This window comes from Panthera pardus, unplaced genomic scaffold (genome assembly GCF_024362965.1).
Source record: "Panthera pardus isolate Hobbes unplaced genomic scaffold, ASM2436296v1 HiC_scaffold_6, whole genome shotgun sequence".
Taxonomy (NCBI): domain Eukaryota; kingdom Metazoa; phylum Chordata; class Mammalia; order Carnivora; family Felidae; genus Panthera; species Panthera pardus.
The window spans coordinates 20585168-20608929 of NW_026526991.1; the positions used below are offsets into that span (position 1 = coordinate 20585168).

Below are 23762 nucleotides of genomic sequence, written 5' to 3' on the forward strand. Positions count from 1 at the left end.
CCCAAAAAACATAGGCCTCTTTCTGATTCAAGAGTCTGAGTGTTTAAAGAGTTAAGATTCAAGAGTTAAGAGTGTTTAAATCAGTTGGTGTTTTAAAGGTCATCAGGCTTGGCTAGGACAGAGGTCTGGGGGCAATGTCCTGCTCCTAGAGATAAGGCAGGAAAACTACTTGGGGGCAGACAGCATGGAAGCAGGGATCAAAGGAACTCCTGGGACACACAGTGGGGAGAATATTCACTCACCTCAGAGAGCATCTCTGGGGGGCAACGTTCATGGAGAACCTCTCCAGGAAGAGGGGAGTTGACTGGTGCCATTTCCCTCCCCCACCCCTCAGCAAAAATGTAGAGCCACTGGCAGGAAGCAGGGAAGCAGGACAGCACCAACACTCGCTGATTAACTTGCTTACACCAAACCCCATCCCCCCCTGCACTCTGGTGGGGACTATCCTTCTCAGTCAAGGTTGTCACAGTCCCAGCACAGCAGACCCCTCCCCCAAAAGACCAGCACAAACTCTGGCCCACACCATATCCCTAAAGCCTGGAGTTTTAAAGGTCAGCAGGCCTGGCTGGCATAGAGCCAGGAGGGCACTGTGCTGCTCCTGGAGAGAAGCCAGACAAATAACTTGGGGAATAGGGGGGCCAGACAGTGTGGAAACAGTGATCTGAGAAACATCTGGGGTACAAATCAGGGAAATTATTTGCTATTCTAGGAGGCTTACCTGAGAAGCAGTTTTCAGGGAGACTCTTCTCCGGAAACAAAGGAGCTGTCTGGCACCACTTCCCTCCCCCATCCCTTAGCATAAACATATAGCCACCTGAGGGAAGCAGTTCAGTCCAGACACTATTTGCCTAACATGCTTACATCAAGTCCCCCTCCCCCTGCCACCACCACCCCTCAGCTGCTGTGGAACTGTACTTCTCAGTCAAGCTTGTGTTATGGCAGGTGTCATGGCGGACCCTTCCCCCAGAAGACTGGCACAAACTCTTGCCCACACCTCATCTCCCAATCAGAAAGTTCTGCAGGGCCTCAGTTTTGGTGAAGGTGGTCTCACATCTCATTTCACAAGCAGACCAGAGCACAAATAGTTAAAACTCACCACACTGTGGCCAGGGACCAAACACTGCCCACAGCAGGCAAAGAGGGCCTCTATGGATGACTGGCCTGAAGCACAAAACAGCCAAAACACAATAGCGAGCACACACCAGAAACACTCCCTGAAGCGCCAAGCCCTGGGCACCACATGACCTCTTTCATAAGGTCATTACTTTCAGGAGCAAGAGACATAACTGGTTTTTTGAACACAGAGAAGAAGGCAGAGACTTAGACAAAATGCTAAGATGGAGGAATTTATCCCAAATGAATGAACAAGGCCATAGCCAGAGATCTAAATGAAACAGATATAAGTAACATGCCTGATGGAGAATTTTTTTTAATGTTTATTTATTTATTTTGAGAGAGAGAGAGAGAGGAGGGGCAGGGAGAGAGAGAATCTCAAGCAGGCTCTGTACTATCAGTGCAGAGCCTGATGGTGAGCTCATGACCTGAGCTGATATCCAGTCTGAGGCTTAACCAACTGAGCCAACTAGGCACCCCCTGATGGGAGAATTTAAAGTAACAATCCTAAGGATACTCACTGGGTTTGAGAAAAGAATAGAAGACATCAGTGAAACCCTTACAACAAAGATAAAAGAGTTAAAAAAGAATCAGTCAGAGAGGAAAAGTGTAATAAACAAGATTAGAAACAGGCTTGATGCAATGGAAAGGAGCAGAGGAACGATTCAGTGACCTAGAAGATAAAATAATGGAAAATAATGAAGTTGCACAAAAGAGAAAAAGAACAATTCCGCAACATGAGAATAGACTTAGGGAACTTAGTGACTCCATCAAATGTAGTAACATTCACATTACAGGAGTCCCAGAAAAAGAGAGAGTAAGAGGAGGGATACAGAAAATTTATTTCAAGAAATAATAGCAGAAAACTCTCCTAATCTGGAGAAGGAAACAGACATCCAGATCCAGAAAGCACAGAGAACTCCAACAAAATCAACAAAATCAGGCCAACACCAAGACATTTTGTAATTACATTTGCAAAATAGAGTGATAAGGAAAAAAAATCTTAAAAGTAGTAAAACAAAAGAAGGAAATTTTCCTTACTTACAAGGGAAAATCCATAAGACTAGCTGGAGATGTCTCACCAAAAACTTGGCAAGTCAGAAAGGAATGGCATGATATATTCACAGTGCTAAATGGGAAGAATCTGCAGCCAAGAATACTCTATCCAGCAAGGCTATCATTCAAAATAGAAAGAGATAAAGCATTTCCCAGACAAAAACTAAAGGAATTTGTGACCACTAAACCAGCCCTGTAAGAAATATTAAAGGGGACACTTTGAGTGCAAAGGAGAGACCAAAAGTGACAAAGACAAGAAAGGACCAGAAAAAAAATTTCCAGAAACAACAACAAAACAAATAACAAAATGGCAATAAATACATATCTGTCAATAATTATTTTTAATGTAAATGGACTAAATGCTTAATCAAAAGGCACAGGGTATCAGAATGGAAAAAACAAACAAAAAAACACAAGACCCATCTATATCATCTATATGCTATCTACAAGAGACTCATTTTTTCTTTTCTTTCTTTTTCTTTTTTTGAGAGAGAGAGAATGGGCGAGCATATGCCCTTGAGTCGGGGAGAGGCAGAGGGAGAGACAGAATCCCAACCAGTCTCCATACTCAGTGTGGAGCCCATCACAGGGCTCCATCTCGTGACTGTGAGATCATGACCTGAGCCAAAATCAAGAGTTGGACGCTTAACTGACTGAATCACCAAGGAACCCCCAAGAGACTAATTTTCAACCTAAAGCTTGAAAGGTGAGGGTGTGGAGAAACATTTATCACACAAAGAGAGGTTAAAAGAATATTGGAGTAGCAATGCTTGTATCAGACAAACTATTTTTGTTCTTGTATTGTTTTTATTCCGCTTTAGTATCAGGGTAGTACTGGCTTCATGGAATGATTCTGAATGTGTTCCTTCTATTCCATTATTTATAAGGTTCAATAAAGATTGTCATTTTTAAAAAATGTTTGGTAGAATTCACCAATGAAACCATGTGGTCTTGAATTTTTCTCTGCTGGGAGATTTTTGATTCCTAATTCAACTTTCATTCTTATTATTGGTCTAAGAAGATTTCCTATTTCTTGGATCAAGATTCATGATTCAATCATGGGTGTGTGTGTGGGGGGGGGGTGGGTGTGTGTGTGTGTGTGTGTGTGTGTGTTTAGGAATTATCTGTTTTTTTCCTCTAAGTTATATGATTTGTTAGATATAATTGTTTAGACGAATCTGTTATCACACTATGTATTTCTCTAGTTATCTGTTGTGTTGTTTCTTCTCCCATTTATCATTTTTGTTTTTGAGACTTCTTTTTCTTAGTTAATATAGTTAAAACATTGCCAATTCTATTTTTTTTTTTGAAAAACTGATAATTACTTTCAACGTTATGTTATTTACTCTGGTCTCTATTATTCATTTGATTTTTTTTTGTTATTTTCTTCCTCTAATAAAATTTAGCTATGTTTCTTCCTTTTCTAATTCCTTGTAATGTTGTTTATTTGAATTTTTTTTTTTTGGAATTTTTATAACATTTTATTTGAGAGTCAGTGATAGAAAGAAAGAAAGAGAGTAGAGGGTCAGAGAGGCTATAAGGAGGGGGCAGAAAAAGAGAGAGAGAGAGAGAATCTTAAGCAGGCTCTATGCTCAGTCCGGAGCTCGATTCAGGGCTCATTCCCATGACTGTGAGATCATGATCTTAGCTGAAATCAACAGTTTGATGCTCAACTGGCTGAGCCATCCAGGTGTCCCTGAACTTTTTTCTTACTACAAGCATTTATAACATAAATTTCACTCTAACATCTGCTTTTGCTGTATCTCTTAGGTTTTGCAATATTGTGTTCTCTTTTTCTTTGGTTTGAGACATATTTTGATTTGCCGTTTGATTTCTTACTTGGCCCATTGTTTGTGCAGTAGTGTGCTGTTTAATATTTACATATTAAATACTTAATATTTACATTGTAGATTTTCCAGCTTTATTTTACTGTTGATCTTTAGTTTTGTACAACTGTGAATGGAAAATATACTTCGTATGATTTCAGTCTTCTTAAATTTGTAATATATGTTAGTTCTCTTTTTATGTGATTTAATCAGGGGATTCTTCTCTGTGTACTTGAAGACAATGTGTATTCTATTTTTCTTGGATGGAATGTTTTATGTAGATCTTTAGAACCATGTATTCTGAAGTATGCTTCAAGTAAAAAATGTTGTTGAAAAAAATAACTTTAACTGAGGTTACTTGTTTAAAAGAAAGCATATCAGAGGGGAGGTGGGGGGATAGATGAAATAGATGAAGGAGATTAAGAGTATACTTGTCTTGATGAGCACTGAGTAATGATGTATAGAACTGTGCAATCACTGTTTTGTACACTTGAAACTAATAACATTGTTAACTATCCTAGAATTAAAATAAAAAACTTAACAAAAAAACAATGGTAACCCCTGAAAGACACTGTTATGGTATGAATGTTTTATGTCCCCCCCCCCCCCCAAATATGTTGAAATCCGAGTGTGATGACATTAAGAGATGGGAGCATTTGGAAGGTGATTAGATCACAAAGGTGGAGCCTTCATGAATGGCATTAGTGCCCTCATAATATAAAAGATCCCCCAGAAAGATAGTTCACCTCTTCCGCCATGTGAACACACAGTGAGAAGGCAATGACTATGAACCACAAAGTGGGGCCTCAGCAGGCACCAAATCTATTGGGTTGCTTGATCTTGGACTTCCCAGTCCCTAGAACTGTGAGAAATTTCTATTGTTGTAAATCATCCAGTCTGTGGTATCTTGTTTAGCAGCCTGAATGGACTAACACAGATCTTTAAGGAATCTCCAGGCCTTTGATGTTCACAGAAAACCTGTTTTCTTTGCTCTTTGCTTATGATTGTCCTTAATTTTCTTTTCTCTTCTCCTCACCCTGAGACCCTTGGTAATACTACTTGTGACATAAGAAAGTGGAGATTATTAAGTAAAGTCTAAGTCTCTCTTTTAAGGCCAGAAAGCACTAGAGGACAGGAATTTGGATAGTTCATTTTGTCCTGAAACTCATTTATTTTAGACACTCATCCTCATGGATTTTAACTGTGAAGGAAGGGAGGAGTCCCTGGTTCTCTTCTCCTCATATCTCAGTGCTCTGGATCCAGCATCTACAGCAACTAGCTGGATGTGGACACAGAAAAAACAGAGGTGAAAAATAGAAGGGGTACTATGGGCAGGAAGCCTGTGTAGGCAGAGAACATCTGAGTGAAATTAGAACTTTAAATGGAGAAATCATTGCAAAATTTTCCCTTGAATAAGGGTAAAGCAACACCGAGATGGGAAATAGAGTACAGGGTTTTTAAAACTAGATTAATTTATAATTTCATTCCCTGATTAGTCCAAAACCAAATCCTTTGGAAGCAGACAAATACCTGAACCTTGACAATTCTAAACTTGTTACCTAATGTATTCTGAGTTTTTCCAAGGGCATTAAAGATAACCATTAATCTCATTAATGTATATATGCATTAGCAACATATGGTCAGTAGACGTTGCTATTCCTGATGGTTACATTTTAAGGGATTTGTAAACTATATTAAAATTTTTCTAAAGTTTGCCTTGAAAAAGTATTTTAAAAATGTGTTAATATACTTTATTTAGCTGGTGTAACTATAATGATGATAATATTTTAAATGCTTAATATATGACAAGTATAGAGATATGCACTTGATATGAATTATCTCATTTAACTATCATAAGAGCCAGGCAATATATCTCATTAGTCTCATTTTGTAGATGAGCCAACTTCCCCAAGAATACACAGCTTTAATGGTGGAAAAAAAAATGAGCACTCATAACATCTAGCCCCGGATTCTTTAGCTACCTACAACTGTATAACAGATTACACCATGAATTTAGAGGCTTAAAACAACATGCATTAGTGATCCCAGAGTTTCCGTATGTCAGAAACCCAGACACAGTTTAGCTGGCTTCTCTGCTGTGGGGTCTCACCTGGCTCCAGTATAGTTCTTGGTTAGAGCTACAGTGTCATCAGAGGCTCAACTGAGGAAGCTCCTCTGGTTGTTGGCAGAATTCATCTCCTTGTGGTTGTGGGGCTGAGGTCCTGGTTCTCCTGCTGGCTGTCAACCAGGGGTAACTCAGCTCCTAGAGGCCACCTCATTTTCACTTGTACCTGGCCCCCTTCATAGACTATCTTGCAATATAGTAGCTCATTTCCTCAAAGCCAACAAATGAGTCTCTAGTGCCAGTTGGCCAAAATGGGGTCTCATACATCATAACATAATCACAGAAGTGGCTTCCTACTACATTTGCCATAGTCTATAGGTTAAAAGCAAGTCACAAGTCCTGCCTGCATTCAAGGGGAGGAAAATATACCAAGGTGTGAAAACCACAAGGCTCACTGACTTTAAGGTCTTTCCACCACAACCACTAGGCAAGTAACAGACTGGAAACATGTTTGTGTCACCTTCTTAATTTTTTTTTCAAATTTATATATCATCTACAATATTTTAATTTCCTATGTTTCCTTAAATTGGCTCATTCTTAAAATAATTACTCTATAAAGAACTTTTATAACATAGGCATACGGGGAAAATCAATATTACTTTCCATAAATAGAAGGTGAAACCAAAGCAAAATAAAAAGTAAGGTAATATAAAAAAACAAAGATTTACAGGGTACCATGTGTTTACCAATATGGGCTCACTTAATCCTCACACAGTTCATGGTAAGCAATATCATCCTCCTTATTGAAAATATGGATGGGGCCCCTGGGTTGCTCAGTTGGTTAAGTGTTTGACTCGATTTTGGCTCAGATCCTGATCTCAGTCATGAGATCAAGCCCTGTGTCAGGCTCCACACTCGGTATGGAGCCTGTTTAAGATTGTCTCTCCCCCTCTCCCTCTGACCCTTCCTGGATTGCTCGTGCTCTCTTTCTCATAAACAAACAAACAAATGGAAGCTGAGTTCCAGAAAAGTTTGGTAAAACATTCAAGACAACACAGCTTATAAGCAATTGTAACAAGATTCAAATCCATTGCTCCTGGCAGCCAAAATACACAAGAGCTACAGTCTAGACAGCACCCAACTGCATTATGAATCCCAACTTTCCTGGTTCCTTTTCCTTCTCATAACTCTGCCTGTCTTCTCAGCCTGTCTCCTAACTCTGCAACCCTGAGATCCATCTTCAAATACCAGAAATCAACACAATGCGAGAATGAAGAGCAGGTATGCTCAGGTTTTAATCCTAGCTTTATCTCTTATAATGGCCTTGTCATGGGGGGGGGGGTAGTTATTGCTTTGCCTCAGTTGTCCCATCTATAATATGAGGATGATAACAGTAGGGGATTAATAAATGCAAGAGTTAAAATTTCAATACTATTTTTACCATAATCTCAAAGAAAAATGTCCAAGATACCTAACCTTGAGTGCTGTGTATGTGTTTATTGCAGCTAGGTTTTTAATCCTTCTAGAGGTAACTAAAAAAAAATTTTGACAGAATGCATTATTTTGCAGGTTTTTTTTGTTTTTAAAGATTACTATAATTAATCTCTTTGTGGGGGGCAATGTCCTTGAGTAGGAGTGACAGGATGGAGTCTTGTGCCCAAAGCAAAGGGTTGGACTTAGCTAAGAGCATGGTCAATATGCCCTTAGCACCAGAGAGAAGGTTGCCTTTGTGGGCACAGATGCAAGCAAGTAAGTCCCTGTGATGGGAGGAACTTGTAGTCATTCTTTTCTTATTGCCTCAAGGACATTGCTCTGTAAAGTTTTCCTTCACTCTTTTACATCAATTTTGCCTCTCAAGTAAGTGATTTCTATTAGCATGAAAACATGCAGTTATTTCTCCCATCTTAAATAGAAAGAACTCTTTCTTTTAAAAAATTTTTTTCATATTTATTTGTTTTTGCTAGAGAGAGAGAGAGAGAGAGAGCGAGCGAGCAGGGGAGGGACAGAGAGAGAAACAGAATCTGAAGCAGGCTCCAGGCTCTGAGCTGTCAGCACAGAGCCCAATGCAGGGCTCGAACCCACGAGCCAAGCTGTGAGATCATGACCTAGGCCAAAGTCAGATGCTTAACTGACTGAACAACCCAGGTGCCCCAGAAAGAATTCTTTCTTGACCCAACTTCTTACTGCAGTTACCACCCCATTTCTCTCTTTTGAAAGAACTGTTTATATCTGCTCTTTCCACTTTTCTCCTCCTACTCTTTCTGACCATATTTTGGGCATGCTTTCACTTCCACCTCTCCAAAGAAATATCCCCTGCCCAGTTTACCAAACCCCACCACGTTGCTAAATTCAATGGTTAGCTTTGGTCCCGATCTTAGTCCCTATATAAGCAGCAATTGACTCAATCTCTCCCTCCTGAAACACTCTCCTTCAGGCACCACACCCTCTGGGTTCCCCTCTGGCTCCTTTCAGCTGACTCCTCTATCCTCCAAATTCACAGCATGGGTATGTCCCACAGCCCAATACTTGGATCTCTTTACCATTTTCAGTCATTCCTTTGGTAACCTCATAACAAAGTATATCTCCCAGCCAGAGCTCTCCTGTATTTGAGACTCTTCTGTCCTACTGAACATCTCCACCACTGGGCCACATCAAGCTTAACCTGCCTATGAGAGGACCCACTCCTCTTCATTCCTGTAAACAGCAACTCCTTAAATGAATAGCATGTAACAGATAAACAGCCTGTGACTCTTCTCTCTTACATCCCTCATCCAACCTGTCCGAATTTTCCATAAGGTCTCCTTTCTACTCTTCTCATCATCTCTGCTGTGTGCTTGACCAACCCACCATCCTCTCCTTCCAGAATCCTTGCAACAAATCTCCTTAACTCATCTCCCTGCTTCTTCCCTTGCCATGTCTCCCCCTTCCATAGTCCAAAATCACCAGGCAATCCTAGTGACTCTAATAAAACAGAAACCAGATCTTGTCATGCCTCTGCTCAAAACTATCCAAGGATGTCCTTATCACTCAGAAAAGCTAAAGTTTCCCAGTGACTACAAAGGCATGATGCCATCTGGCTTCCACTGGCTCTCTGGTATAATTTTTCTTACTATTCTTCACCTTGCTCAGCAACTCCTGTCATCCTGGCCTCCTCACTGTTCCATGAACACACCAGGGAAACTTCTGCCTCAGGGCCTTTTAACTTACTGTTCTCTTTTCTTGGAATAGAGGCCTACCCTTGCCAACTTCTACAAAATTGCAAGCCTCTTCTGAAATTTTCTGCTTTACTTTCTTCCCCATAGCATGTATTGACATTTTATATATATTTACTTATTTATTTTGTGCTTAAGTTCCAACAGAAAAGGGCTTTTTGTCGGTTTTATTTACTGCTGAGTTCCTAGTACTGGAAGCAGTGCCTGGCACACAGGAAGTGTGCATATTTGCTGAATGAATTCACTATCGTCGAAATGTTACGGTTTACCTAATCATAGTTATTTTGTAATGACTAATGAAAGAAGTTTTCCACCATGTTCTGTGTGACTCTAAAGACAAAGAGTGCTTCATTAATACAACTACTCCTCACACATTCCGAATAATTCAAAAGTCATCCATAATTTGATGAAAAAGATAAACTTGAAGAAAAAGATAAACTTATTGATAATAATCATTTCAAAAATAGATACCAAAGGGCCAACAATGGACATTTAATTTGAAATTAAATGTAAAGTGGAAAAAAATATCTGAAATAGAAAATGTAAATAAGTAAATATGAGTTTACCTTTAAAAAGGGATTTCTTTAAATAGCCACTAAGAAGCAGATCATTTGGGCTCAATGATACTTTATTTGGGAACTTTGCTGTGAATTGCTTTCTCTAGGCTAATTTGAAAGATGAGTTACAGAATATTAAAGACCCAGGGTGCCAAAAGCAAACACTTAGCTGCTGACTAATCAGGCAGGGGCAAAGTTTTTAGGAAAGATTAAATTTGACTGTGTCTTCACCTTTATAATAAATTAAAGATTCTCCTAGTTGTTTCTTGAAATTCAATGTTAAAAGAGATAACGATTATCTTACTGTCAAAATGTTCAACTACAGAGCCTGTCTTTACCCATTTGAAAGCAAAAACCTTGAAGTCTGTGAAACATGTTTTCTATAATTGTTGGACATCATGACACACAGCTAATGAAGAAAACATTAACCATAAAATGTATTTAGTGTTAATCATTTCAGACATATATGGATTCATAGTAGGCTTTCTGGGTTTTCCTTTTTTCTTTTCTATCTTGAACTAAGTTCTTTGTATTCTTCATAAAAGAGTAAAGTAACTTCTGGAAGATGCAATAGCTATTAATATTATTGTCTCTCTGTAGCTGTTTACAAAACGATTTAAATAAGGGTGCTTTTTATAATTTCTAAATCTAATAACACAAGGTAGATATAGGTTTATTTTTCAATCAAGGGACATTTTAATTATTTGTGACAGGGAAAAATTAATTTATCTATAATTTCCTACTGCCTCCCAAGCAGAGGAGAACCTGTAAAGGCCCTCTTGCTGAGTCTGCTGAGGCCATGAGAACACAAAGCAGGGTTAAGAGGCTGAGTTAGAGCCCATTGTGCCACATATGCAAAGGGTGTGGGCCTTTCGAATTGTTTCAAAAGGAAAGAGTAGAGACAGGCAATGGGAAAGGCTGCTTAGAAAAAAGGGTCCACCTCTTGCACTGTTGGTGGGAATGCAAACTTGTGCAGCCAGATTGGAAAATGGTATCTGGAAAACGGTATGAAGGTTCTTCAGAAAGTTAAAAATAGAATTACCCTATAATCCAGCAGTCGCACTACTAGGTATTCACCCAAAGGATATAAAAATACAGGTTCAAAGAGGTACACGTACCCCAATGTTTATAGTAGCATGATCAAAAATAGCAAAACTGTGGAAAGAGCCCAAATGTCCGTTGGCTGATTAAAAAAAAAAATCAGCCACTATGGAATATTATTCAGCCATCAAAAGGAACGAAATCTTGCCATTTGCAACAACGTGAATGGAGCTAGAGTGTATTATGCTAAGTGAAATAAGTCAGTCAGAGAAACACAAATACCATATGATTTCATTCATATGTAAAATTTAAGAAACAAAATGGATGAACATATGGGAAGGGGGAAAAAAGTGAGGGAAACAAACCATAAGAAGCTTTTTACAATAGAAAACAAATTATGGGTTGATGGAGGGATGTGGGTGGGGAATGGACTAAATGGGTGATGGGCATTAAGGAAGGCACTTGTTGGGATGAGCACTGGGTGTTATATGTAAGTGATGAATCACTAAATTCTACCCCTGAAAACACTATTACACTATATATTAACTAATTAGAATTTAAATAAAAATTTGAAGGGAAAAAAACCCCAAAAACATAACAAGGTTCCAGAAAAAGGAAAACCTAGATGTTGGTAGTGGATAGAGGATTGTGGGGGAAAAGAATAGGAAAGCTGCCACCCAGAGAGGAAGTTCTAGAGGGAAAAGAAGAAAGACATATTTACATAAGTCTTTATAAATTTTTCAATATGGTAAGATCACTTTTTTCTATTGCTATTTCTTCTAGTATCCATTAAATAAATACCTAGCTATTAAAATTTTGAAAAATTATAACCAAAAAAATTACCTTGTATACAATCATATAGCAATCATACGGCACACCACATCAGCATAACTGGGTAACAAAAGTCAGAACAATTCTCTGCTGCATGCTTTAATTCTAATAGATAAATACTATAGCATACATGATATTTAAGGAGACACATATGAATTTTGCCATTTCCATAGTATTGGGTATTATTGGAAAGTACTGGGCTTTTTGAGTTTTAACCACTAAGTCATAAAATGGCATTAAACAGGGAGGGGAACAAAACAGTCAAGAGACTCATAAATATGGAGAACAAACTGAGGGTTGCTGGAGGGGTTGTGGGACAGGGGATGGGCTAAATGGATAAGGGGCATTAAGGAATCTATTCCTGAAATCATTGTTTCACTATATGGTAACTAATTTGGGTGTAAATTTTTAAAAATAAAAAATAAAATTTAAAAAAAAGATCTAGGCAGAAAAAACCCCAGGAATGGAGAACATAGCTATGAAGCTTAAAATAGAAATCACTCAGTAACTGAACAAAGCCACCTAGTTTTGATGGGAATTAAGACTTTGACAGAGTCAGAATAGACAATAAGGACTTTCATTATTTAGGATCCTGTGGAACTTCACATTTCTTTATATACAAATTCTGAATATGGAAACAAATTCTGAATAAGGAATAAGAATAAAAGGTGAATGATTTTTAAGGATAAAAATACAGTTGTCTCAATAAGAACTTAAAGAACAAGATTTATCAAAGATATGTTCTATGGGTATAGCAAAGATTTCCTGAAACCCCGCCAAAGTGGAAAAAAAATACAACATATTTAATTCTGTGTGTTGTTCTGAGGAAACCTCCAACCGAGACAGCCTTCTGAGCAACCCGGATTTACTTACCTGAGAATGAGAACCTGTTAACTTGAGGCCACAATTTCCATCTTGCCATTTTTCTAATTCTCTTTTTGGAGACGCTCGAGAAAAATACTACTTCTGTTTCATAAATGCTCACAAGTTCAGGTCAGTCTAACAGATCTGGAAAAATCCCATTTATTCGTGTCCCAAGATCAGGATGCAACCCATACATACCATATAGAGAAAAATCTGGATGTCTGATTTCAAAGATCTAACCCCTCAGCCTTGAGGAGCAGAATCAGAAGCAAACATTTTTAACTGCCAATATGTTCTTCTTATTGACTTTGAAAAGCTCCAGAAGCTTTGCACAATGTTTAAGGAAAATCTAAGAAGAGTTACATAATCCAGCTAACAGGGCCAAGTTTTCTAAGTGTGCATGGTATTTTGGGGTACACAATAATCTCATTGTGGTTTATTGTCAGAGGCGTGGCTAGGCCTCTTGTATTTTACTAATTTGTTCCTTAATACTCCCTATGCAGAGAAGGAAGGAAAAAACAAAACACTGGTAAGGTAACCCTTGAGTTATAGAACGTGAGTGTCTCTTAAAACTGGAATCATTTTCTAAGCTCCAGCTGTTTTTGGCCAAATCAGTCAACAGTCTCTCCTGGTAGGTGAGGATACCCAAAATCATTATGTTTCCTAAAATGTAAAAAGAGGCTCCAGAGTGGAATGATTGCATTTTATCCAAAGTTTTCTTACATCCATACAATAGAACCTTCCATTCACATAGAGAAACAGTGGATGAAGGAAGTCAGGGAAATCAAAAAACTTTGAAACAATTCATTTAATTGGAATAGAGTATTTTGATTTTCTTGGAACCTTTTGGCATTAAAATGCTCTCTAAGGCAAACTGTGCTTCGAAAAACTAATTATTGGAACATTCCCCAAACACTGCAGACTGGCAAGTCTGACCAAATGAAATGTTCAGTTAATATAATGAACAAAACATCATGGCTTATTTTTTAATTGCCTCTCGATATGAATAGACGCATATTTGTGTTTCTTCTCACCCAAGCAAACTATTTACCTCTTTCTCCATTTGTAATCCTTCTGCTCTAATATTTCTTTCAAATACTTCTCTCTTTTCAGTCTGTGGGTTGGATTTTCTGTACACAAGAATGTAGTCAATTCGACACTTTCCATCTCTGAAGTAAAGTCCATTTGATTTGTTTTTTTCCGGCACTGTCTGCACACAACGAGAAAGGAACCAGTTTAAGACACTCATAAAAATGAGTCTGCGGTGAGGAATGTTAAAGAACAATGAAAAGCAAATGAATTTTTCACTGTTTTATCAAAACATTTTTATTAATGAAAAATGTAAACAGTAGAATGTGGAGCAACCGAGAATGATCACATTCTAAAGGTGAGAGTGGAAATTGATATACTTATTCTGAAAAACACACTGGCATTAAAAGTGAACATTTGATGGGGCACCTGGGTGGCTCAGGTCATGATCTCACAGTTCGTGAGTTTGAGCCCCAGGCTGGGCTCTGTGCTGACAGTTCAGAGCCTGCAGCCTGCTTCAGATTATGTGTCTCCCTCTCTCTGTCCCTCCTCCACTCGTACTCTGTCTCTCTCTCAAAAATAAACAAAAACATTTTTTAAAAAGTGAACATTTGCATAACATACAACCCATAATAAGAGATATCCTTATTAAAGCAACTGGGAGACATGTATATGACTACAGAAGCACTGTTCATAAGAGTAGAAAATAAAAAACGTGAATCAATTCAAATGTCCATGGACTGGCAAATAGGTAAATAAATTGCAGAACAGTCATACAGTAGAATATTATACAGCAGTAAAAATGAATGAACTATAGTTCCATAAAATATGGAATCTCAAAATTGTATTGACAGAAAAAAAAACAAGTCACATAAGACTTCATGCTACATGATTTTTAATAAAACAAAAATAAAATGAATCTACAAAGAAGCTGTTAAGGCTATAAATGTGCATGATAAAGCTATTTTTAGAATAAGAGTATGAAAAACCAAGAATTTAGGAATATGGGACTTTTGGTAAGGTAGAGGGATGAGATTAAAAGCAGCTTTGATGGTTTTAGTATTATTCTAGTTCAATGTTTCTCAAAATTTTTGCCCACTATAAGAAAAACATTTTGCTTTGTGATATCTGTATACATACATAAACATAGAAAGGATCTGAGACAAAAGTTTCACAAGACAATACTTACCCTTTCTACTTACATACATGCTAATATTAATTTTCCATTCCCTTAAAAATAATTGAAGTTAGTAACCTAGTTGTAGATTTGAAATTTGAAAAATGACCATTCTAGTTCATATGTTGGATGGTAGATTAAGGTGTTCATTTTGCTATTATGCTTCAAGACTTACAAGTAAGTTACAAATATTATTTTGTAGTGAGTACACATATAAAAATTAAAGAACAAAACAGTAGGCGTAATTTTCATCAGGCTTCATGGGCTTGTTGTAATCATGCACAATGCTGAGAGAGACCATCAAGTACAGGGTGGTTAGGCTACAGACAAATTTCTCAGGCTGATAGATTTCAAAAACATGTCTGTGAACCTAGCAAGTGGAAATGGGGGAAGAGGAGTTGGCTACTTTTTTTGTAGGTCAGAGTTTACATCAGTTTTCAAATAGTGGTATATGGGAGGCAAACATGCCAGACTTCCAAGGTCATTGCACCAGACTTCCGAAGTCACTGCTAGAACCTACATTCTTGTACAAATGCCATTCATACACCCTTATCCAAAAGGGAAAATATCAGCCAGGAGGGATAGAAATGTCACATCACTTGTCTTGGTGCAGATATTTTCAATTGATGACTAATCTTTACTATTTTTTTTTTTTTTGGCTTTGCTTTAAGAAGTACTCAGAAGTCCGCCCAAATTAGCACTTTCTTAACAATTATTTGCCAAGTAAGAGAGAACTACTTTGTAGATTTAGCATGTCAGCATCCACCTGCAAAAACAAGGTTTCAGCATGGCATCTGGAGCAAGGTTATTAGCAAAGCCTTAACCCTCCTGGGACTGTTTCCTTGTCTGTAAGTTAAGGAGAGGAGACTAGGTCTTTTGAGATCCCTCCTTTATGCCACATCATGGCATTCAAAGTAACTGTGTGAATAGACGACAACAGAAAGAAGTTTTTTAGAGAAAAACAATACAGGGGCACCTGGGTGGCTCAGTCACTTAAGTGTCCAACTTCAGCTCAGGTCATGATCTCACTGCTCATGAGTTGGAGCCTCGCGTCGGGCTCTGTGCTGACAGCTCAGAGCCTGGAGCCTACTTCGGATTCTGGGTCTCCTTCTCTCTCTTCCCTCCCCTGCTCATACTCTCTTTCTCAAAAGTAAATAAAAGTTAAAAAAATTTTTTTAAATACATGGATGGTAGCATATGGTGTTTGTAGGAAGAGGTCCAAGGAAGCTTGGTAGAAGTAAACAGTTTTCCCTGTTCAAAGGTGTCATCTGTCAAAAGTTAACTGGCTCTGGAATAATAAAAACAGGAGGAATATGCAATAAATAAATGATTCTGATTCTGTGTTCCTATTACCTATGCGTATACAAAGCTAATGCATATACAAAGAAGATATTAAACTCCACTGAGGTGCAATCTGAACAAGAGTGAATGTCCCTAACAAAAGCCTTTTCTTCCAAAATGACATATGAACAGATGGATCTATTAACAACTGCAATGAGTTTCCAGATTACAGAGGCAAGTGGCAACTCAAGGAGGCTTTGGACAACACAATCTACTGAGAGCTGGTCTATTCTGTGTCACTGTTCTATGCACTGGGGGATGTATACAAGGAAGTCCTTTCTTGTAAGGCTTTCTATCTACTAGGGACACTCAGAATGAAGATTATCACAAAATGACAGGTAGTTTCAAGAATCTCCCTTTATATAAATGAAATGTCTCTGGGTATAAGAAGGAAAATACATGACTCACTGAAAAATGTTTTAAGCATAGGTAGATTCAGGATTCCTGAAATGTGCTAGACTTGTGGGGGAAATAAAAGAATATAAGACCTGCCCCTTGTCTTCTGGAAACCTACAGTTTAATGAGACGATGACTTTAGACAATCCATTGGAGGCATATTCCCAGTTCCCACCTGGATGAAAACCTGTATTTTTTAAAAATTACACATTTACCTCTCCCCCTGCTTCCAATCGGCTAGCATCATCTGAAGTACTGGTCAGGTTTCCAGGGTGAAGCAGAGAATCATCATCTTTGCAAGGACTGTTGACAGCTTCTAATTCATCAAAAAGAATATTGACATCCTTGGCCACTAAAACCAAAATAAAAACATTACAAGTGGGGTTAATAATTTTGGATCTTAAAATAAATACCGAAATAGAATGTGTCTCCCTTTGGCTTCATATTTTTTTCATTGTTTCAAGAACACCTTGAATGACAGGTGTATTATTTCCTAAGAGAAAAGGAGGTCAGATGTAAAACATGTTTTATCAAACAGTGTCTTGATTAGGCAAGATTAAGGACAATGTGAAGCAAAGTAAAGTACTTCCATAATATAAATATAACTTACCTTCCATGTTAAGAGAAGGCATTATGTTTGTTTAGTTTTCCTTCATATAGTTGTTTAGCATAAAGTACTTTCACTTAAGACTTCTAAGCACTCATTCTCTGTGTTGGAGATAACCTTTTAAAATTTTATTTTCTTTTTCATCAAAGTGTCATACAACTTGCTAAGTGAACCCATACATGTGCCAATTGCAAGATGCAGTAAGATCTGTAATTTTATTCCTTCGTTACTTCCTAAGGTCTAATAAAGAAAACCTAATACAGTAAGAAAGCATACAGATAGGTTTTCTACCTTTCTTATTTCTCTAATCATGAACTGAAATCATGAAGTTACCCATTCAGGGGCTTTCCCAAAAGATTGCTGATGCCAATACATGAAACACTATACATCAGAGTTCCAAATAAAGAATATCACATTCAAATGCATGGTGCCTTGTAGCATCCCAGAAATGACAGTTCAGCACTAGTGGCTGAAGAAATATGGTGCCAGGTCCAGGACCCTTCCTTAGCAACTCAAATGAGAGACCAATATTGAAGCTCAGTTTTTCCTTTGATGCTTTAGAAATTGCCAAGGGTTTTTAACCTGCCACAAGCTGTTGCGCAGAATAATTTGTAGGTGATATGGTACTATTACATAGCACATACAAGAGTATTCATCCTTTCATTCAAAATATTTTTAGGGATGTGCACACTGTGTTGTGCACAGAGTTGTGTGATAGCCATACTTTGATGAATAAAGGTGAGTAAACAAAACAAATAGTCAAAGAAATGTAAACTGCATTGAATGCTATAAAGAACAGAACATAGTTTGGATATAGAGAGAACAGATATCATCTATCTAGAGAGTGTGACCAGGTTCTATAGCTATATCCAAATTTGTGACTTTAGGCAATTCATTTAACTACTCAGTTTTTTTTCCTGTAAAATAAAATGGGTATGGCAATAAAATTAACATTTATTGTTTACTGTGATAGGTTGAATCATGGTCCCCAAAGGTAATCTGATACCTGAAACATGTGAATATCTTACCTTCTATGGAAAAAGGGATGCTGTAGATGTGATTAATTCAAGGATCTTAATGTGGGAGATTATTTTGGATTATATGGGAGGGCCGAAACTAATTACAAGGCAGGCACGAGGGTCAGAATCAGAGAGATGGATTGGAAGATGCTATGATGCTGGCTTTGAAAATGGGGGTAGAGCCAGGAGTCAAGGAATGCAGGTGCCCCAGAAAGTAAAGAAAGGCAAGAAAGCAGATTCTCTCCTAGAGCCTGAAGAAGGAACACAGTTTTGCTGACACCTTTATGTCTTCTGACCTCCAGAACTGTAAGATAATAATGTAAGATAATAATTTTGTGTTGTTTTAAGTCACTACATTTGTGGTAATTTGTGACAGCAACAAAAGTAAACCAATACACTTACTATAGGTTTTTAGACTCTGCAGCTCCAAAGGAAAAAAAAAAACCTCATGGTCTTGTTATGCAACCAGGATTTAGGGACACCTATGTTGTGCCATGAACTCAAGGAAAGGAACAGTTTTGAAGGAACATGGTATGTCTAGTGTTGTGGAAGACATCAAGGGGAAAGGCAACTTCCCTGACAACCCTACATAAAGAGACTCCTCGTCCAATTATTCTTCACCTCCTCTCACTGCTCATTTCTTCACAGCACTTATCACAATGTAATTATATTGCTTATTCATTTGTTTACCTGTATACTGAATATTTACCCTATGAGAATATAAGTCACATAAGAATAGGGAACTTGTCTGTCTCGACTGGTGTACAGAGGTCCTGGCACAGCCCTCAACGTGTATGTTTAATGATACAATGATGACCTCAAGGGGGACATAGTCTAAGGATGTCTGGGAGCCCCCTTTTCTCAAAATCCTATGGTTCTAGGACCTTTCATGTTCATTTTTCCTAACACAATTCTTATTCACAAGCCAGGAACTCCATAGTTTCAAGTAGAGACTGATTAAATTTTCAAGTACATAGTGATTACATTTCAAGTAGATATTGATTACATTTGAACAACAGGATAAAATTATTTTAACAAAGTATAAGATTTACTTACTATTATTTAAAAAATATTTTTTAATGTTTATTTATTTTGAGAGAGAGACAAAGAGTGTGATGGGAGAGGGGCAGAGAGAGAGGGAGACACAATCCAAAGAAGACTCCCAGGCTCTGAGCTGCCAGCACAGAGCCTGATGTGGGGCTTGAACCCACAACCACAAGATCATAACCTGAGCTGAAATTGCACACTTAACCAAATGAGCCACCGTGGTGCCTCCTGCTTACTATTCTAGGCTCTACCACTCATCTGCATGAACTTGTGCTCTCATTTCCTCACTGAGGAGGCAGGTATGGAAAACTTCTTTTTCAGGATGGCTGAGAGGATTCAAGGAGATCATATACATGTTAGTCAGGGTGGCTGACGCATGGCGGATCTGCAAGAAATGTTGGTTTATCGATTTTGGACACTGGGGCCTTAAGTTACCACTTAAACCTTATCAACACAAGATGTCAAAAGAAACATTTGCAAGTTGAACTGGTTGTTATGAGGGGTAGATTGGGGTGAGGTGTGAAATAAAGGGGGAAGCTAAAGAGGACACTAAGATTCATGTCTAGGTGACTTACGGACTCACCATGGGGACAAACTCTTGAATATCCATTCATCCATCCATGAGAATTGCCCCTCTGCTTTTGCCAAAGATAAAAAATTAGCAGATCATCTTCTGTCAGTATCACCTTCTGGTGTTGGCACAATCAGTTCAATAAAGCCCTCTATCTTTTGGGGTTCCCAAATGGAACCATGCTGTCACCCAGGAGATGTCTGGAGACATTTTTCATCGTCCTGGCTAAGGAGAGAGGGTGGTGCTAGCATCTAGCAGGGTAGAGGCCAGGGATGCTGCTAAACATCCTACAATGTGCAGAAGAGCCCCATAAAAAGTTGTCTAGCCCAAAATGTCAACAGTGTTGAGGTTGAAAAATTTTGTTTTATATTAAAGGACCCACTATTTGATTCTAGAGGGACCAGATAACTTGGGAAAGGGAAGATAAGTCCTTTGTTTTTCATATTGCTGCCCAACAGTATTACTATCTGGAAGTTGTTATGGAGCTGATGTTACCTGAATGCTCAAGAGAAATAAGTATGCTGTACTATCTGATTTTTAGAGAATTAATTTATATTAAGGCACCACTATCACATGCCAGTCTCTCAAGAGCCTTAGCAGAGATTAAAAATGCTGATCCGTCAAAAAATGCTGAGCTGAACACAGGGTCAATAAGAAGACTGTAGAACATGTAGACAACTACACAGACAGAAGAAACATGTGCCCTTCATCAATATCTCACCATTGTTACTGATAGAGCAGCTTTACATGCTAAGATTTAGAAACAAAGCACAATACCCTTTGAAGCAAATTTATATAATTTCTTTAAGGAAAAAATCCCCAACTTCCAAACTTAATCAATTTTAAAAATCTATCTATTCAACAAGTACTTAGTGGATGCCCATCTTGCCTGGACACTGTGCTGGGCTAGGAACTGGGGTTCAAGCACTGAATGTACCAGCCATGGCCCCTGTCCTCACAGAGCTCACCATCTAGCCAAGGTGGCAGCTTTATCCACGGCATGGATATCACAATGATACTGTACATCCAAACAACGTTACTTTTAAAGGATCCCCTCACTTTCCTTATACTTTTTTTTCCCTCAAAATAAGTTTGATAATTATCTGCTTATTAGAATTCTGCTATTAGACCCATTAAATAAAAAAGAGCCAAATGTTTTGAGAAGTCAATTAAGAATAATAAGATGAGAATGCAAAAAATTCTATTCAACCCACGTAACAGACCTACACTGCATAAACTCAGGAAGGGCTGTGTGAACAGAACTGGAAAGCTGAGTCAATATAGGTAGATACCATGCATTTGAAAAGGACGAGAGACCCAAATGACCTCTGCAAAAAGCAGGCATTCAGCCTAAAAAAAAACCACATACAGCAAAGAGTCATGTACATCAGCTACACAAAAGTCAAGAACCTTAAATTGCCTGGGAGATCAAAAATCAGAAACTTGAGTAAATCATCAAACACCATAGGAAAGAGATTTCTGTAGGCTGACTTGCTATGCTATTCCAGAATAGAGGAAGAGCAGAGAAGTCAGAGGGCTAGGAGGCAGGTAGATCCTGACATTCTTTATATGATGGAAAGGCAAATTTACCTGTATAGTACTGAATCTACTCATTAAATATTTGCAATTATTTAAATATTTTTTCAATGAAAATCGTTTAGGTTATGAGCCATTATTCATTCTCTAGGGAAAAGAGACCACAAATATATTTCAAGGGCTCGAATAAAGAGCAAACAAGTTAATTACCTTCTACCATTTGTTCATCGAAGCAACATTTAAGTTAGGTGCTAGAGGTACAAACATGAACAAGAGATGAGTGGAAGAAATCAAATCAGTGTTATAAAAGCAAGGGAAATCAAACAGTGTGTCTTTTAGAGAGTCAGAAATAAATACCAAAAAATCAAATAGCTCCACTCACTGCTGTTTTAACTCTATTCCTCAAATGCAGCAGGAAAACCCCACACTGCTATGAAAGTACAGTAGTACTTTAATCTCAGTATTTTCTGATGCAGAGAAAATAAAGTGAAATTATAGGTCACTGAAGACAACATGAGAGGACTGTGTAGTGTAATCCAGGTATCTATATTTGTCCTCCAGAGCGCCAGCTCATGTTACTATTTTTGTCCCAAGTTCCAATGATTACATCTGATATTCAGAATTCTGAAGATACTGTGTATTGGCCTCAAATCTTCATCAGAAAACACGACAAAAGGACACCTTTGGGAATTATTTAGAATGCAAAAAAAAATTGTTTAAATCTTAATTGAGGGGCGCCTGGGTGGCTCAGTTAGTTAAGCATCGAATTCGGATCAGGTCATGATCTCACAGTTTCCGAGTTCCAGCCCCACATCAGGCTCTGTGCTGACAGCTCAGAGCCTGGAGCCTGCTTCAGATTCTGTGTCTCCCTCTCTCTCTCTGCCCCTCCCCCGCCCGCATCTGTCTCTTTATCTCTCAAAAATTAATAAACATTAAAAAAAATCTTAATTTGAACATAGCTGGCTGTTTTATAAGAAGTTCACCTTCACATCTAGCCCCAGGGTCGCTTCCAGGGAAAGGCCCATGGCATCTCCATAACTGATGTAAGGACTAGCAAATAGGAGGCGCTCAATGCCCATTTCTAGATAAGTAAAAACTAGTTGTAAGGTTCTATCAATTTTTTTTTTCTTATTCTAGTTCTCTTAGTGTGATTGCTTGGAAGTATCTGTTTCTCTCTCAGACCCAGAAATTAAATATGAAGGAAGTGGGAAGGGAGACATACGCAAGGGCGTTACAATGTATTGAGTGCCAACTGTGTATTAAGGATTTTCAGGTCTGTTTTCCCTTTTCATCCTCAAAATACTTTAAGAGAGGGACATTCTGAGAAAGAAGCCAGGCTCAGAGACACAAAGTATGGCCACACAGTAAGTGACAGAGATGAAATCTAACCCAGTTCTGACCCCCAAATCCACGATGTTTCTAGCTGGCTTCCTGTTTCTGTGGAAAGAATCCTACTGTTCTTAAATCATGTTTGGCTTTCAAGTACACAGGTCCTTTAACCACCAATCAACTATCTTGCCCTAGTTCTAATATTTATCTGAATAGAGCTAGACTTTACATCTGTCACCTGACAGGTCTGACACTTTTTAAAATTTAACAAATAGATCAAATTAAATGTTTTTAAAAATTCAGAGAAACAAAAGAGATTCAGTAAAACTTTGAGTACCTGAAGGTGGGATTTTAAAAACTAAACACTACTTAACATTTGTATGATACCAACAAACCTAGGACACTGTTCATTATGCTTAAATGAAATCTTATGGTGTTTCTAAGGCAGAGACGGCTTGGTGTACAATGAGGAGGGAAAAAAAGGCAAATTTGGAAAACTCAAAATAAATAAAGCAATTGGAAAGGACATGAATCTTCCCTTAGCTGGCTTTACTTCTTGCCAAAGGTCAGCGGTTTTTGAAGTGTGTTCCCTGGAACCCCAGGACCCTTTTGGGGAATTTCATGGAAGGGACAACGAGGAAACTGAGTGGGCAAAGCCCTACACCCTCTACCCCCAGCTACTCCCAACAACTCAGTTACCTGTTTTATATATTGAGATTATACGTGAAAATACATGTGAGGAAGAAACAACAGCTTCTACTGCTTTAAAAAGTTTATAAATCTCTACTAGTGTGTTACAGCAACAATTAAATGGCTGTGTTAACATCTCCCCAAAGAAAACCTGGGGTAAGAGAGCTGGGGTTCTAACTGTTACAGATCTGAGAGTAGGTACTTTTTTCTGCCATGGAAAGTTTACTTGAAATACTTTAAGATTAAAAATAGGTCTCTGAAAAAAGAAGTCATAAAAATTTTTAAAAATGTGTAGTCATTAAAAAAATGTCATTGGCATTTTCTGGCTCAGTAATGATGCAGTTTATATAAAACGGGGCATAGACAATAGCATGGGGTACCCACAGGGCACTCTGAAATGGGGCCAAGATCATTAACTTGTTCCTGGGACAGCATGTTTCTTATGAAGAGCTTCT

At 38.2% G+C, this 23762-nt stretch overlaps 1 protein-coding gene across 6 annotated transcripts in view; it reads right to left on the reverse strand.

Annotated features, from left to right (window-relative positions):
• ANO4 (anoctamin 4) overlaps positions 1 to 23762 on the reverse strand; it is a 418329-nt gene that overhangs the window by 179953 nt on the left and 214614 nt on the right. For all 6 annotated transcript variants that reach the window (XM_053894722.1, XM_053894723.1, XM_053894720.1 and 3 more), the window contains 2 exons: positions 16724 to 16860; positions 13617 to 13775 (listed from right to left, as the gene is read on the reverse strand). In XM_053894722.1, coding sequence (XP_053750697.1) covers positions 13617 to 13775; positions 16724 to 16860 — 296 coding nt within the window. The remainder of the gene's footprint in view (positions 1 to 13616; positions 13776 to 16723; positions 16861 to 23762) is intronic.